Source organism: Entelurus aequoreus, linkage group LG15, assembly GCF_033978785.1.
Source record: "Entelurus aequoreus isolate RoL-2023_Sb linkage group LG15, RoL_Eaeq_v1.1, whole genome shotgun sequence".
Lineage (NCBI taxonomy): Eukaryota > Metazoa > Chordata > Actinopteri > Syngnathiformes > Syngnathidae > Entelurus > Entelurus aequoreus.
This window is the reverse complement of record NC_084745.1, coordinates 47,755,905-47,774,054: the sequence shown is the minus strand read 5'-3', so window position 1 is coordinate 47,774,054 and position 18,150 is coordinate 47,755,905. Positions and strand designations below refer to the sequence as shown.

The 18,150-nt window shown below is 41.6% G+C and overlaps 1 protein-coding gene across 14 annotated transcripts in view; it reads right to left on the bottom strand.

Moving 5' to 3' along the window:
• Positions 1–18,150, bottom strand: part of si:ch211-285f17.1 (sickle tail protein) — a 351,576-nt gene that overhangs the window by 17,971 nt on the left and 315,455 nt on the right. For all 14 annotated transcript variants that reach the window (XR_009821210.1, XM_062021660.1, XM_062021659.1 and 11 more), the window contains one exon: positions 11,569–12,052. Coding sequence is in view for 13 of the 14 variants with exons in the window: in XM_062021660.1 (XP_061877644.1) it covers positions 11,569–12,052 (484 nt within the window). In the remaining variant the exon portion in view is untranslated. The remainder of the gene's footprint in view (positions 1–11,568; positions 12,053–18,150) is intronic.

Below are 18,150 nucleotides of genomic sequence, written 5' to 3'. Positions count from 1 at the left end.
AATTTGAGGGGGGTGTATATTGTAGTGTTCCGGAAGAGTTAGTGCTGCAAGGGGTTCTGGGTATTTGTTCTGCTGTGTTTATGTTATGTTACGGTGCGGATGCTCTCCCGAATTGTGCTTGTCATTCTTGTTTGGTGTGGGTTCACAGTGTGGCGCATATTTGTAACAGTGTTAAAGTTGTTTATACGGTCACCCTCAGTGTGACCTGTATGGCTGTTGACCAAGTACGCCTTGCATTCACTTGTGTGTGTGAAAAGCCGTAGATATTATGTGATTGGACCCGCACGTAAAGGCAGTGCCTTTAAGGTTTATTGGCGCTCTGTACTTCTCCCTACGTCCGTGTACAGAGCGGCGTTATAAAGAGTCATACATTTTTGAAACCGATACCGATAATTTCCGATAATACATTTTAAAGCATTTATCGGCCGATAATATCGGCAGTCCGATATTATTGGACATCTCTAAATATAATACATTAATAACATATATAATAACAATATACAATATATAAACAATAATAACTTACGGTATAGTGCCCAAAAGATTCCCACCTCCAGTAGGATGTACTGATATTAAATTTCATATCACCAAAATTACCAAAGTTGTCCTTATAATCACTGTATTGTTGAATATGCTCAAAAAGTACAAACTGAAATCTTTTAACCAAGTTTTATGATTTTTTTAATTTAAGAAAACATTATATACTGTGCTTGCTTCTTTGAGTCTCTGGAGAAAAAGCGCTAAATAAATAATTAATTTCAGAGTCAAATTATTTTTATTTGAGTATTTTAACATGTTTATCTTCTTTCTTTTGAAATATGTATGTCATTTCTTAATGGGGAAAGACGTTACTGTCTCTTGTATTCATGTGTCCGTTCCGTGAGTTTATCAAAGTGCGGCTATAACTTTCGGTTTAACGATAATTTTAATTTGAAACAATAATACTAGCCATCGGAGGTTTTACTGCTGTGTATCATCAACACCATTTGTTGTTCCACCCCGAGTCCGCTGCAGTCTCTAGGTCATTCTTTTTTGTCTCAGGCCCTCCCGCCTGCTCTAATGTCTATAAAATAAACACGTCTATGTTTATTCGTCCACAACATTTTACACAAAACTGTTTTGTCAACATGCAAGGTGGATAAAACAGGGTTATGCGACATTATTAGTAGTAATGATCTTTCGCTGTTTACTAGTAGTGGCACAGTTTTATCCAACTTCAAATTGGTCCATGTGCTATGTTTACAAAACAGTTCTGAAGATACTTTTGGAGCAAAATTCACGCAGAATTTATACCTAAGCACATCCAATACATATTGTCTAGACCAGGGGTTCTTAACCTTTTTGACCTTGGGGCCCAACTGTTCCACTACAGAGGCCCTCAAAGCCCACTTAAATATTAGCACTGAATTAGTACTCTTACTCTTGATTTTAATCATATTCAATATAATTCTATCTAACCTGGACAAACCTTGTCAAATGATAATGAATGTTAATCGCAAATATCATTATCAAGACTTAGGCTGATTACAAAAACAAATACTAATCAGATATCATAAAAACTGATGAAACATCAATTTACATACAATTAGCCGTGCTAAAATAAATACATTCTAACTAAATCATTAATAATATATATGTTCCTTATATAAACTGCCCCCAAAATTGAAGTGCAAATGAAAATACAGCTTCACCACTTTAGTCATATTTTTTGCGCTTAAGGAACTGCTCTATGACTTTGCCGTTTAGTTTGTTTGAGACAGAGTCGTGTATGAATGTGGAGTTGAAACTCAGTGTGAATGAAGTGTCCCTGCCCTGGAAGTAAGGAGCTGTCTCCTCCTTAATCTAACTCCTTGGTGAAGTACCAGAAAGAACTACATTTCCCAGAACACCAAGGTCAAGATGGCCACCAATTGGCTGATTCAAGGCAGCTGTTAAGGAATGGTGGTGCTGTCTCATTTCATGCAAGCAAGCAGAGCGGCAAGACGCAAAAATCTACAAGATCCATCTTTAAAAGACTTCCAACACACCAATGGTCGGTGAATATACCCACTTTGCAATATGCTGAAATGCTTATTTGTGAAAACTCACCTTGACATGTTGGTTTACTTACCTGTCTTAAATTGTTTTTAGTTTGAACCACAGCAAATTTACTCCAACCTTGAGCATTGATTGCATCTGGGTATTTTCTTACTGTTTGATAATTAAAAAGCTTGAGTTAATTGAATTGTTAAATAAGCTCAATTTAAAGGGATAAAAAGTCAAAGATTATGGTTCAAAGTTAAAAGTAATAAAGATAAAAGCAAAGTTGAAGGATAAAAATGTTAAAACTTTTGCTTAAAGTTAAGCTAATTATACTTACCTTTATACTTACCTTACTAATTAAGCTACCTTATTAATTAAGCTAATTATACTTACCTTTTACTTACCTTTACTCCGTTTGGTGGATTTACTCAGTTCCATCATGGTAATGAATTTACGTGATTGATTACTTAATTGCATGATTAGTTAAATGATTAATTGAGTGAACGATTAAGTAATTAAACGATTGATTGATTAAATTAAATGATCAATTAATTTTGACTTCTTTAAAGTGACTAAAACTACTTTTCTGATTTACTTGTTTCATTTTACTGAAACTGGTTAATTTGACAGTGCATTCACATGCATTTAATCTAAGTGTCTAGAGTCCTTTTGAAAAGTAATGTTAGATAATTTAAAAGTTTAAACAATGGTATTTAAAAGTTTGCAAATTTAACTTTAAAAATAATACCTGTTTGAGTCAGTTGAATTTGAACCTTTTTGTAAATACCTGTACATATATTGTTTTTCCATTGTTAACACTTGTGTTCGAAGGTTAACAACCTGATTGAATGAAGATCAACAGAAAAGAAACCAACAAAGCCAAAAAGTTGGATGAATAAAGTTGATCAATTGGAAATCCGAGTTGTCCTGGTGTCCTTTACGGAGTCAATAAGTGGAACTTGACAGTTGTTAACCACGGACCAGCCCTGGACAGTGAAGATCAAAGGCCTCAAGACCCAGGGGAGCTGTGGACGCCGGAGAAAACGGGATAAAGATGGCCGAAGAGGTATTGGGGAAGACTGCCGTGATCCTCAAGCAGGAGAGGACGACAGCCAAGAGGAACCTGACCAGAGTGGCCAACCTGATCTCCAGAGGAGCAGGCACCATGCTGCAATCCGAACTAAAAGAGGAGTTTGCCAAGTTTGCCGACCGTTTCACATCACTGCTGGATGCCAACGAGGACTTCAAGATTGGCCTGGAGGCTGACGTCAAGAAGGATGACCCAGATGGGGAGCTCGAGAAACAGCAGGAGGATGACATCCGAGCAACTATAAAAGATGCCGAAGATAAGATGGCAGAAATCAAGGACATTGTCCAGACCAACCTGTGGGGAAGATACGGGAAGACTGAGCTGAAGGCAGCGATTTCCGAGGCAGAGGACGCCATTCAAAGGGCTGAAAATGTAGCAGTTGAAAGCAACAACGTGGAAGGCTATGACGTTTACCTCACCCTGCTGAATGAGACGGTGAGTGTTACCATCCATACCATGGCCCATTGGGAGAAATGGATCCCTCAGCACTTAAAGGACGAGATGGATGACAGACTAACACAAGTGAAAGCAGCTCACTACAGGCTCAAGTTGAGGAAAGCTGAATTCGCCACATCCAGGAGGCTGGCTGATCAAGGTGCAGGAGGACGACCTGGCCAACCAACACATCCCATTGTGAGGATAAAGCCTACATCCCTACCAGTCTTCCATGGGAGCAAAATAGACTTTCACAGGTGGAAGAAGGATTGGGAGAGCCTCCAGAAACAAGGGGAGCCGACTGGATCACCAGAGGTAAAGAAGATCCAGCTGTTGGAGAGCGTCAGTGATTCCATTGCCAAGGAACTAAGACTGTCCACCTACACCACAGCAACAGATATCTTCAGGGTCCTCGAAAACAGGTACGGCAACAAATCAACGATCACAGTCGAAATCTTGGAAGCGCTGGACAAGATGGCACAAGTCAAGCGGAACCAGCCCAGGAAGGTCATTGACCTAATACAAGCTGTGGAGAAGGCCCTGGCTGACCTGACGGAGCTAGGAAACTCTGGAGCCATCAGAAACCCCCTCGTCATCAGGTCGATTGAAAGCAAGTTACCAGATTTCATAAAAAGAGACTGGCTGATGTATATGGTTGAGCCCACCAACCGTGTAACCCCAGACAACCATTTTGATATGCTCCTAAAGTTCCTAAAGAGCCAGGAGGAAATACTGGAACGACTCGAGCAACTAAAGCTGGTGGACAAAGCGGAAGAAGCAGACAGGAAGAAGCCAGAAAGAAAGTTTGCATCTACCAGGGCTACGAGTAAAGATGGTGACGAGGTCTGTGGCATTTGTGGTGGTGGTGGGCACACCAACAAGATCTACTTTTGCAAGAAGTTTAAAGGCTTGAAGCTACATGAGAAGAAAATGGCCCTGAAGAAGCTGGGAGCGTGCAGGAAGTGTCTTGGGTATCACGACGCAGGTGGCTACTGCAGAGACACCTTCCTATGCGGAAACCAAGACTGCAAAAGGGCAAGCGGCACACCTGACCACCACTACTTCCTATGCCCAACAGCAGAGGCCAGAAGAGAAGGAAGCAAAGGTGCAAAAGGAGGAAAAGAAGGAAAAGGTAAATTCACTGAGGAACAGGAGGCCTTCTTGTCACAACTTGCCCCAGAACTGGCAGAGAAGGGCAGAAAGGCATTCTCAAACCGAGACCAAATGACTCTCAAATCAGCGGGCCAGTCTGAACTGCTGAAGGGAACTGGGCTGGCTGAGTTACCAGTGATGATGATGTTGATGATGGTCACAGCTAACGCAGGTCAGAAGATTGGCACACTTATAGACCTGGCATCCGACACAAATTACATCACTCACAAAGCTGCCGAAAGACTTGGCCTGAGAAGTGAAGACATAGCGCTGGTCGTACATGGAGTTGGAGGCATGACAATGAAAGTCAGGACGAAAAGGTACCTCCTGAAGGTCCGAGTCAAGACTCCCAAGGGGACTGAGCGAGCACATCAACTGGTCTGCTATGGCCTGGAGCAAATTGCAAAGGTCCATCAAGCAACTGAACCCGAAAAGTTGAAAAGCTTCTTCCCAGATGTCCAGCTTGAGGAGTTAGAAAGACCAGAGGAAGTCGAGCTCCTCATAAGCCATCGCGAGGGACGACTCGCACCTCAAAGACTAAAAGTCATCGGTGACCTTGTCCTATGGGAGAGCCCCCTGGGCAAAACAGTCGGTGGAGCACACCCTGACTTGCTCGAAGAAGTGGAGGTGGCAGCATATGAGTCAAGAACCCACTTTGCCCGCTCCATGAGAACCGCTGCTGTCCGATACCAAGAGATCACAGTCCCAGCGTCTGAGCCAGGCCGGCTACAGCAGGACGATGTGGCCCACGCAACTACATCTGCCAGTAACCGTGAATTTCTTGATTGGTGGCACTGGGACAGCATCGGAGCTGCATGTGAGCCGAAATGTGGAAGCTGCCGGTGTGGAAACTGTCCTCCAGGAGGAAAGGACATGACCCTGGCGGAGGAGAGGGAGTTTGAGATCATTAAAGGAGGACTCACCTACAAGATGAAGGACTCTCACTCCTCAACTCCACACTGGGATGCCAAATATCCCTGGACTGAAAATCCAGCCTCTCTCCCCAACAACAAAAGAGCAGTCCAAGCTTGCTTCTTGAGAATGGAAAAGCAACTGAGCAAAGACCCAGACTGGAAAGTTGCATATTCCACCCAGATCCATGAAATGGTCCAAAGAGGCGCAGCCATAAAACTCACCAATGAAGTCATGGAGAAGTGGAAAGGACCAGTTTGGTATGTCAGCCACTTGGTGGCGCCAAATCCCCATTCAGTGACTACACCAGTTCGTATTGTCTGGAACAGCAGCCAAAAATACAACGGAGTGAGCATGAATGATCTTCTCCTAAAAGGACCAGATTTTCTCAACCCCATCAGAGCTGTCCTGCTCCGATTCAGAGAAGGAGTGAACGCAGCTCTGGGCGACATCAGAAAGATGTATAACTCTGTCTGGTTGGAAGAGCGAGAGATGCATCTGCACAGGTTCCTGTGGAGAGACAGCCCAGAAGAGGAAATCAGTGAGTATGCCGTCACCAGAGTCAATATGGGCGACAAACCTGCTGGCTGCATTGCTCAATTGGCCATGAGGGAAACTGCAAGTCTGCCCAACTTCACTCACCTGCAGGATGAACGCAGAGTCATTGAAGAAGACAGCTACGTGGATGACCTGTTGACCTCCCACAATGACCTGAACAGACTTGACCAAATCACAGCTGGAGTTGAAGAGGTCCTAAAGGCTGGAGGCTTCTTCCTCAAACCATGGGTCAGGTCAGGGCAAAGTGGGAGGAAAGAAACTGAAGCGGATGTCCTAAAGCCAGAGCAAGGAAACACCTTGATTCTTCCAAACCAAATAAGAGAAGGAGAGAACAAAGCCCTGGGCATCGGCTACCAGGTGGACAAAGACAAACTGTACATGCTGACGGCGGTTAACTTTTCCAATAGGAAGAAAAAGATGAGAGTTGGCAAAGATCTTCTTGAAGAGGAGGTGAGAGCTGAAACGCCTAACCCACTGACGAGGAGAGCTCTCCTAAGCCAAGTTGCTGCACTGTACGACCCAATCGGCCTAGTTGCACCGGTCAAGCAGAAGGGAGCAATTCTCGTCCGTAAAGCATTCCAAGAAGGAGGGGGTGGCAAGCTGACCCAAGAAACCTGGGATCAACCTCTTTCAGAAAGACTCAGGGAAGAAGCCATACAGCTCTTCGAGGAATATGCCCAGCTTGGACAGGTGAAATTCCACAGGAGCCTCACACCGCCCGACTGGAAAGGGAAACCCTACGGCATCACATTTTCTGACGGAAGTGACAAAACCTATGGTGCTGTGATGTACGTCAGATGGGAGACAAGTCACGGAACTGAAGTTCGATTCGTGGAAGCAAAGGCCAAACTGACACCCCTGGACCAAAAGGGAGATGCTGTAAAAGCAGAAACCTGTGGCGCAGTCTTTGCTGCCAGAATTCGGAAGTACGTGGAGAAACATGCCCGTATGAAGATTGAGAAATGGTTCCACCTACTGGACAGTCAAACAGTCCTCGGGGCCATCCAACGAGAATCATATGGATACCAAACCTTCTTCGCCAACAGAGTGGGCGAAATCCAGATGTCCGGGCCAGTGCAAGACTGGTGGTGGATCAGAGGAGATCTGAACATTGCTGACTTAATAACAAGAGGAGGCAATCCCAAAGACTTAAATGAGGAATCCACATGGCAAAACGGACCAGAGTTCCTGAAGTGGCCAGTGGAGGAGTGGCCTATTCAGTCAGCTGGAGAAGTTGCAGCCCAGGCCAGGGAGAGTGTAAACAAGCTTCAAAGAAAGGCATTCTCTGCTGCACTGACCAGAGCTCAAGCTAAGATGAGTCGGCAAAAAGAAGACCCACTGGCCACTCCGGAAAAGGAAAGTCCCTGTGAAGAATCGAAACCTATTATGCCAAGAAGAAAACCCACTAGCTGGGTGAAACATCTTGTGGATGTAAAAAGGTTCAGTAGCCTGACAAAACTGATCAGAGTTGTTGCCTGGACACGACGAGCTGCCGAGCAGTGGCTGAAGAGGAGGTCGAACCCAGGACAACCAAAGTGGGAGGCAACACCCAAGCAGGCTGGATTGGCTGGCACTGAACTAGAAGGTGCACGTGAAGACGTCTTCCTCGCAGCTCAAGAAGGTGTAACATTCCCAGTCACTACTCTGAGCAGATTGGCAGTATTCAAAGATGTGAAAACTGGACTCCTCGTTTGTGCAGGGAGGATCCAGATATTTAACGAAGATGAGACAGCCGTGCCAGTCTTGCCATTTGAAGCATGGGTGTCAACATTGCTGGCACAAGAATCCCATGACGCTAACCACGAGGGGGTAGCAGGAACCCTTCTACGGATGAGGAAGACAGCGTGGATAATAAAGGGCCGGAGAATTGCCAAGAAAGTAGTTGACAGCTGCATAGTTTGCAGAAAGAACAGAGCAAAGAAGTGTCAACAAATCATGGCAGACTTACCTCCAGAGCGAACCACCCCAGCTGCTCCTTTTGAATTCACAACCATGGACCTATTCGGCCCTTATGAAGTGAAGGATGAAGTCAAGAAAAGAACCAGACTGAAAGTGTGGGGAATCGTCTTCAGTTGCATGGCCTCCCGTGCCATACACACTGAACTAGTGAGTGACCAGTCATCCCAAGGCTTCCTCCTCGCCTATCAGAGGTTCACGTCACTCAGAGGACATCCCAGGAAGCTCTGGTCAGACCCCGGCACAAATTTTGTGGGCGCCAAACCTGCTCTGGAACAGCTGTACACATTCCTTGACCGACTGGACAAGTCTCAAGTCGAAGACATGGCTGCCAACCATGGAACAGAATGGTCCTGGAAGATCCACCCTGCGGATTCTCCCCACAGAAATGGTGCTGCAGAAGCGGCTGTCAGAGTGGTCAAACGGGCCCTGACCAATGTCGGCGGAGATGGTGTCTTCACCTGGGGTGAATTTCAAACCTTCCTCTACATGGCTGCCAACCTTGCAAATGAGCGACCAATCGATGCAAGAACTCAAAGCAGGGAAGACTGTGTGGAATACATCACCCCGAACTCTCTGCTCCTAGGGCGTGCCAACCCTAAGGGAGATCCTGGAGACTTCCAGTTTGATCGCTATCCTTATAAAAGACTGCAAGTAATTCAAGCTGAAGTCACCAAATTCTGGAAGAAATGGAGCCAACTAGCTGGACCAAACCTCTTCATAAGAAACAAATGGCACACCAAAGAGCGAAATGTTTCTGTCGGAGATGTGGTCTGGTTGGCTGACCAAAATGCCCTGAGAGGACAGTACAAGCTGGCCAGAGTAGTCAGAGCCAATACGGACAGCAAAGGCATCGTAAGAGACGTGCTTGTGAGGACCTTTCCCAGCTATCCTGTCCCCATCAAGAAGACAAGCGACAAAGAAAAACCGACCACGAAAACCAAGAGGCTCAGACATCAAATCCCAGCAACAATCCTGCATAGGGATGTCAGACGCCTCATCATTCTAATTCCCATTGAAGAACAAAGGAAAGAAGGACCTGTGTGACCCCATTGGGTTTTGAAAACCATGAGGGCCAAGTGGGAGGTGTGGAGTTGAAACTCAGTGTGAATGAAGTGTCCCTGCCCTGGAAGTAAGGAGCTGTCTCCTCCTTAATCTAACTCCTTGGTGAAGTACCAGAAAGAACTACATTTCCCAGAACACCAAGGTCAAGATGGCCACCAATTGGCTGATTCAAGGCAGCTGTTAAGGAATGGTGGTGCTGTCTCATTTCATGCAAGCAAGCAGAGCGGCAAGACGCAAAAATCTACAAGATCCATCTTTAAAAGACTTCCAACACACCAATGGTCGGTGAATATACCCACTTTGCAATATGCTGAAATGCTTATTTGTGAAAACTCACCTTGACATGTTGGTTTACTTACCTGTCTTAAATTGTTTTTAGTTTGAACCACAGCAAATTTACTCCAACCTTGAGCATTGATTGCATCTGGGTATTTTCTTACTGTTTGATAATTAAAAAGCTTGAGTTAATTGAATTGTTAAATAAGCTCAATTTAAAGGGATAAAAAGTCAAAGATTATGGTTCAAAGTTAAAAGTAATAAAGATAAAAGCAAAGTTGAAGGATAAAAATGTTAAAACTTTTGCTTAAAGTTAAGCTAATTATACTTACCTTTATACTTACCTTACTAATTAAGCTACCTTATTAATTAAGCTAATTATACTTACCTTTTACTTACCTTTACTCCGTTTGGTGGATTTACTCAGTTCCATCATGGTAATGAATTTACGTGATTGATTACTTAATTGCATGATTAGTTAAATGATTAATTGAGTGAACGATTAAGTAATTAAACGATTGATTGATTAAATTAAATGATCAATTAATTTTGACTTCTTTAAAGTGACTAAAACTACTTTTCTGATTTACTTGTTTCATTTTACTGAAACTGGTTAATTTGACAGTGCATTCACATGCATTTAATCTAAGTGTCTAGAGTCCTTTTGAAAAGTAATGTTAGATAATTTAAAAGTTTAAACAATGGTATTTAAAAGTTTGCAAATTTAACTTTAAAAATAATACCTGTTTGAGTCAGTTGAATTTGAACCTTTTTGTAAATACCTGTACATATATTGTTTTTCCATTGTTAACACTTGTGTTCGAAGGTTAACAACCTGATTGAATGAAGATCAACAGAAAAGAAACCAACAAAGCCAAAAAGTTGGATGAATAAAGTTGATCAATTGGAAATCCGAGTTGTCCTGGTGTCCTTTACGGAGTCAATAAGTGGAACTTGACAATGAACAGAGTATGGCCATACAGCCATGCAGGTCACACTGAGGGTGACCGTATAAACAACGTTAACACTGTTACAAATATGCGCCACACTGTGAATCCACACCAAACAAGAATGACAAACACATTTTCGGGAGAACATCCGCACCGTAACACAACAGAACAAATACCCAGAACCCCTTGCAGCACTAACTCTTCCGGGACGCTACAATATACACCCCCGCTACAACCCCCCCACCCCACCTCAACCCCGCCCACCTCAACCTCCTCATGCTCTCTCAGGGAGAGCATGTCCCAAATTCCAAGCTGCTGTTTTGAGGCATGTTAAAAAAAATAATGCACTTTGTGACTTCAATAATAAATATGGCAGTGCCATGTTGGCATTTTTTTTCCATAACTTGAGTTGATTTATTTTGGAAAACCTTGTTACATTGTTTAATGCATCCAGCGGGGCATCACAACAAAATTAGGCATAATAATGTGTTAATTCCACGACTGTACATATCGGTATCGGTTGATATCGGAATCGGTAATTAAGAGTTGGACAATATCGGAATATCGGCAAAAAAGCCATTATCGGACATCTCTACCAAGGACGTGTGCAGCTGTGCCCCGATGCATGCAATTATTGTCATTTTGACGTTGCTTTTTCCTGACGAAATTAACCAAAGTAATGAGTCTATATGTAGATCTAAACATACTCCAGCTCATAAACTTACAATAAAACATCCTTCTAGTTCGTCAAAGTTGTATTTTGCGAACCGTATTTGACGCACTTTCACTTCCCGTACATGTCTTCTTTCCGGGTTGTGGGGAAAGCGATGTTAGTAACCGTCACTACGCCCTGTAGTCACGTGGGTAACTTTTGACCAATCATTGAGGAGCTAGCCTGAAACCGAGTTGGCCATACGCAACTATGGTTTGACATCATTACTGCCACATGTGGTGGAAAAGTGTATTACAACTGAGTACCGCTGCTGCCCATACGGATCACAGCTAAGAAACAGATATCTTTTGGCAACCCTTTAGATGGCGCTCACGGCCCAACAATAGGAACACCTAGAAACACTTATCTCGACCACAAGGAAGTGTGTTAAATGTAAATCAGAATCATCACCATTAACCTTGACTTCGGACTATACTTACCTCTATTGACACGGCTCTGTTTCTGCGTTTGTCCTGATTGGTTTGCAGCTCCTCAATAATAAGATCTTGGCCGATGGTCCGGTTGCTATGGTTCACCGGGCTGCCACATGGCTTCTTAGGATGGGCTGGACCGGGTGGCTCCGCGGCTGACGCTTTGGGGGATTCCCGGCCTTGGGTCTTGCTGAGATTGGGGGCGTTGGAGTGAGTGAGGCTGGGCGTAAGTGTGGAACTGGGCTGAGCGGCCGACAAACTGGCAGACTGCTGTGACTGGATCAGGGCGCTCTCGACGTGATGGAGGACCACCGGAGAAGCGGGGTTAACCTCCGATTTAGCGGCGGAGCTCTGGGACTCCAGAGGGGGTGCTGTGGAGCGAGGTTGGACTGATGCTGGGAGGGGGTCCACCACGGGGGCCTCTGCTACAGATGGGCTGTTGTCCCCTGGGATGTTTGTGTCAGCTGCTTTCTGGAGGCCCTCAGTGGCACTTCTGCAGGGGATGAGAGTGACTTGTAAAGACTACTACTTCACAGACTTCAAAGAATCTTTATTGTCCATTGAATAGTGTGTGTAAATGCATTGAAAGGTTTTACTTGAATTAATTAGAAGTAAAATACCAGCGAGCACAATGTTTGTTAATATCTATCGCAAAACATAGGAATTAAGTCAGCAAATGAATCCACTTATTGCTTCAGTGGAGGTGATGGAAAGAAATTTAGTTAGACATCAGCCTTCGTGTCCATGTCCTCTTAAAGGCGAACTGCACTTTTTCCCCCCGAATTTTGCCTATTGTTCACAATTAGAGATGTTTTTTTCCTTCTTTATTATGCATTTTCGGCCGGTGCGATTTATACTCTGGAGCGATTTATAATCCGAAAAATACGGTAATTGTGTTTTCGTGTCATTCTAGCCATTTTCGGGTCCTAAATGGCTGTCAAAGTGTACCAGGTTGTCAGAATACCTACTCAGACTTCTTCTGTCTCGGTGAGAGGCATGATTTATGATCTAGAATAAACTTGCAGGGAGTAAGGAAGCAGCAGACCACTTGATGATGTAAACATTTGGACACACGGTAGTGATCATTACACCCCTATAAATAATTTGTCTGTGTTAGCACTTATCAGTGTTTCCCACACATTCATTTATTTGTTGCGGCCCGCCACGAAAGAATTAAGGCCGCCACAAAAATAAAAAATTGTTTTTTTTTTTTTTTTGTGTCCTGTCAAGCTTCTCAGGCAAATCATATAGTTGATGTAAATGCCCATATCGGTTGTTCAGATTTACTTTACAAAAGAGAAGTGTAGGATCAAGATTTTTGGAGCTCTTTGTTCAGTGGATCAGATGTTTGATGAAGCTTTGTGTCTATCTACCACCACTACTGTTTTCTGTTTATTTGTTACTGACTGTGGCAGGACACCTCTGCCTCTGTTTCACTTTATGTTGCTGGTAAATAATATGGTTGTAGTAGTAGGCTAAAGTTAAATTATTTAGTATGCACTAATTAAAGGGGCAGAGCTTTAAGAGACATTTAAGCTTTTATATTTTTCTAAGATATATTTTTTGTAAGAACCACAATTAATAAATATATTTCAGTGAATAACTTATTGTTCAAATCTGTATATAAATATGTACATAAAGTGTTGTAATTATATTGTAAAATGGATGGATGGATGGACGTTTAAAACAAAACTGTTATCATTAATTAGTAAGTATACATTTTTTTAGCCTTTTTAGAGAAAATCATATCATTGTATTAAATTATGCAAATTACTCGATGATGCCATGGTGACCACGCCCATAGCCACGCCCCCACCGCCACAGGTGTCTTGGCAGTTTATGGGAAACACTGCACTTATAATAACAATATCACTAATACTTGGTTAAAATTCAAGTCACAAAATGTAAATGGAGTATCGTTGGCGCTTTTTGAATGCTTATTTGTTGGATTTTACGGGCAAAATAGTGGAGCTCCCATTGGCTCCTGTAAGCGGACTTTTATTGAAGTTTATTTCATATTTAAAATGCATTAAGAGAAAAAAAAAATCATAATTATTGTGAACGATAGGCAAAATTCCCCAAAAAGTGCAGGTCCCCGTTAATTATCATTATCACTGGAGGAAGAGGCTAAACATGTTACACACAGAGGGCAAGCATGAGCGGGCATGCTAATAGCTAAGCTAGTGTGAAACAACAGAAGAAATAAGTGCATAGTAAAGTTTAAGAAGTGTCGATAGAAGCGCCTGACGGCAGGAAGTAATAGGAAGTAGATTAATAAGAGTCCAGAGAGAGGATAATATAACAGCTGTGAACCGTTGATGGGTCAGCATTGTCACAGCCAGAGGTTTATGTAAGTGGTCCATAAATTGGTGGTGTCGACACCAAGGGTAATGTCAGTATATGATTGATGCTAAAGCGATTACCGTATTTTTCGGAGTATAAGCCGCTCCGGAGTATAAGTCGCACCGGCCGAAAATGCATAATAAAGAAGGAAAAAAAACATATATAAGTCGCACTGGAGTATAAGTCGCGTTTTTGGGGGAAATTTATTTGGTGAAACCAACACAAAGAATATACATTTGAAAGGCAATTTAAAATAAATAAAGAATAGTGAACGAACAGGCTGAATAAGTGTACGTTACATGAGGCATAAAAAACCAACTGAGAACGTGCCTAGTATGTTAACGTAACATATTATGGTAAGAGTCATTCAAATAACCGATAAATGCTTTAAAATGTAATATCGGAAATTATCGGTATTGTTTTTTTAATTATCGGTATCATTTTTTTTATTTATATTTTTTTAATTAAATCAACATAAAAAACACAAGATACACTTACAATTAGTGCACCAACCCAAAAAAACTCCCTCCCCCATTTACACTCATTCACACAAAAGGGTTGTTTCTTTCTGTTATTAATATTCTGGTTCCTACATTATATATCAATATATATCAATACAGTCTGCAAGGGATACAGTCCGTAAGCACACATGATTGTGCGTGCTGCTGGTCCACTAATAGTACTAACCTTTAACAGTTAATTTTACTCATTTTCATTAATTACTAGTTTCTATGTAACTGTTTTTATATTGTTTTACTTTCTTTATTATTCAAGAAAATGTTTTAAATTTATTTATCTTATTTTTATTTATTTTTAAAAAGGACCTTATCTTCACCATACCTGGTTGTCCAAATTAGGCATAATAATGTGTTAATTCCACGACTGTACATATCGGTATCGGTTGATATCGGTACCACTAATTAAGAGTTGGACAATATCGGAGTATCGGATATCGGCAAAGAGCCATTATCGGACATCCCTATTCACAATCATTATGAGAGTCAAGAACATACATGTCTAATTTTTTTTTTTTAAATACGAAAAACGCTTGGAAGATGCGGCTAATGTGTGTCAGCCTTCAAAGCCCTCTAAGACAACTTCAAAACCCTCCATCAATGTTTTATATACACACTGCAAGTATATATATAATGGAGTAACAGACACCTTCATAACAATATGTAATATGTGCAATATACACACTGCAAGTATATATATAATGTAGTAACAGACACCTTCATAACAATATGTAATATGTACAATATACACACTGCAAGTAAATATATAATGTAGTAACAGACACCTTCATAACAATATGTAATATGTACAATATACACACTGCAAGTATATACATAATGGAGTAACAGACACCTTCATAACAATATGTAATATGTGCAATATACACACTGCAAGTATATATATAATGTAGTAACAGACACCTTCATAACAATATGTAATATGTACAATATACACACTGCAAGTATATATATAATGTAGTAACAGACACCTTCATAACAATATGTAATATGTACAATATACACACTGCAAGTATATATATAATGCAGTAACAGACACCTTCATAACAATATGTAATATGTACAATATACACACTGCAAGTATATATATAATGCAGTAACAGACATCTTCATAACAATATGTACTATGTTCAATATTTACCGTATTTTGATCATTTTAATCATTGCCAGAGATAATTATTTGGCGCATTTATTTCTGTTATCCATAGCAACACGCTTCCGACAACCCCTTCTGGATACAGACAAGCGAATGTGTTCAAATCATGGCAGACAAATGAGGATTCACAACCATATCTTTTTGAATCAGAATTTTTAGAAGGATGAATTACTGCTTCTGGAAGCGAGCACGAAGGAAGAGTGAGACGTTGGAGCAGACAGAAGCCGGGAGAGTGAGGTGAAAGTGACTTTGGAGTTGTAAATGTGGAACTTGGAGCCAACCTATTTCGACATAAATGGAGTGCTTACCCAAATTAATCAGAAAAAAAACATCCCCGGCCAGCTGGACCAAACAGACAAATGTCCATCGTGTAATTCACACTTTATATTGATCATGATACACGCAGCATGTCATGCGTGTTATTACAACTACAGTACATACGCTGTTTGGCTAGCTGTGTACAAACAAAACATAAAATAATACTTTACGGATACTGGAATATGATTATTCAAGTTTGTTTTTTTTAGTCAGTACAGATTGGTGTCCTATCACAGTGTTGTGTATTACAAACTCAAACATGTTTTGTGCTGACGTAGAAGCTAGCTTATCTCTTGCCGTAGTTAGCTTTTACGGCTAATACCGAAGTACGTTGTTGTGTTACCGTATTTTTCGGACTATAAGTCGCTCCAGGGTATAAGTCGCACCGGCCGAAAATGCATAATAAAGAAGGAAAAAACATACATAAGTCGCACTGGAGTATAAGTCGCATTTTTTGGGGAAATGTATTTGATAAAAGCCAACACCAAGAATAGACATTTGAAAGGCAATTTAAAATAAATAAAGAATAGTGAACAACAGGCTGCATAAGTGTACGTTATATGAGGCATAAAAAACCAACTGAGAACGTGCCTGGTATGTTAACGTAACATATTATGGTAAGAGTCATTCAAATAACTATAACATATAGAACATGCTATATGTTTACCAAACAATCTGTCACTCCTAATCGCTAAATCCCATGAAATCTTATACGTCTAGTCTCTTACGTGAATGAGCTAAATAATATTATTTGATATTTTACGCTAATGTGTTAATAATTTCACACATAAGTCGCTCCTGAGTATAAGTCGCACCCCCGGCCAAACTCTTAAAAAAACTGCGACTTATAGTCCGAAAAATACGGTACTACGCTAGAAAAAGAGTTCCTCACTGTTTGCTCTTACAACAACAATGTTGCTACAGTTTGGTTAACATACAGGTATACATAAAGTATTGTTGATGTTTTTTGGATGCATTTTTAAAGTGATTTAGAGGTAGAATTGATTGCTCCCATTAGCTGCATTGATGGCCACCACGAACAAGCCTATATTTATATGTTAGAAAGTACAAAAAACAAAAAACTTTTCACTTCTTATCTCTTATAAGGATTGATTGATTGATTGAAACTTTTATTAGTAGATTGCACAGTACAGTACATATTCCGTACAATTGACCACTAAATGGTAACACCTGAATAAGTTTTTCAACTTGTGTAAGTCGGGGTCCACGTTAATCAATTCATGGTAGCAAACGGATAAATGGATAGTAAACGATAGGCAAAATTCGAAAAAAAAGTGCAGTTCCCTTTTAAAGGGGTCATATTATGAAAAACCGAAACCATCTGTTGGTACTTGTTTTTGTTTGAATCCAAACCTTAGAGGCGTGGCGAAGATACTAAGAAACACTTTTGCTTCTTTCCAAACAATTACGTTTGGAATTTGAGACAATTGTGATGTATTTTGCCTTAGTTACAAGATTAAAGATTAAAGATTAAAGTACCAATGATTGTCACACACACACTAGATGTGGTGAAATTTGTCCTCTGGATTTGACCCATCCCCTTGGGGAGCAGTGGGCAGCAGCGGCGCCGCACCCGGGAATCATTTTGGTGATTTAACCCCCAACTCCAACCCTTGATGCTGAGTGCCAAGCAGGGAGGAAACGGGTCCCATTTTTATAGTCTTTGGTATGACTCGGCTGGGATTTGAACTCCAACCTACAACAGCAGATATCTCCATATATTGCGCGAGTCCACCATTTTTTTTCAGTTGTAATCCAAAGTTGTAGTCAATAAGTTACTTTTTATCCTCTATCCTCTTGTTACCTACTCAGTGGCCTAGTGGTTAGAGCAGGGGTCTCAAACTCAATTTACCTGGGGGCCACTGGATGCAGAAACTGGGTGAGGCTGGGCCGCAAGAAAAGATTTCTTAAAAAAATCTAACATGCACTTTTTAATGAATTCACCTTCTTCGAATGGCTATCCCGCCCTAGCAACATACTTGCCAACCCTCACGATTTTTCCGGGAGACTCCTGAATTTCAGTGCCCCTCCTGACAATCTCCCGGGGCAACCATTCTCCCGAATGTATCCCGATTTTCACCCGGACAACAATATAGTGATAGCACTGCCTTTAACGTCCTCTACAACCTGTCGTCGCGTCCACTTTTACACCATACAAACAGCGTGCCGGCCCAGTCACATGTTATATGAGGCTTCTGCAGACACACGTAAGTGACTGCT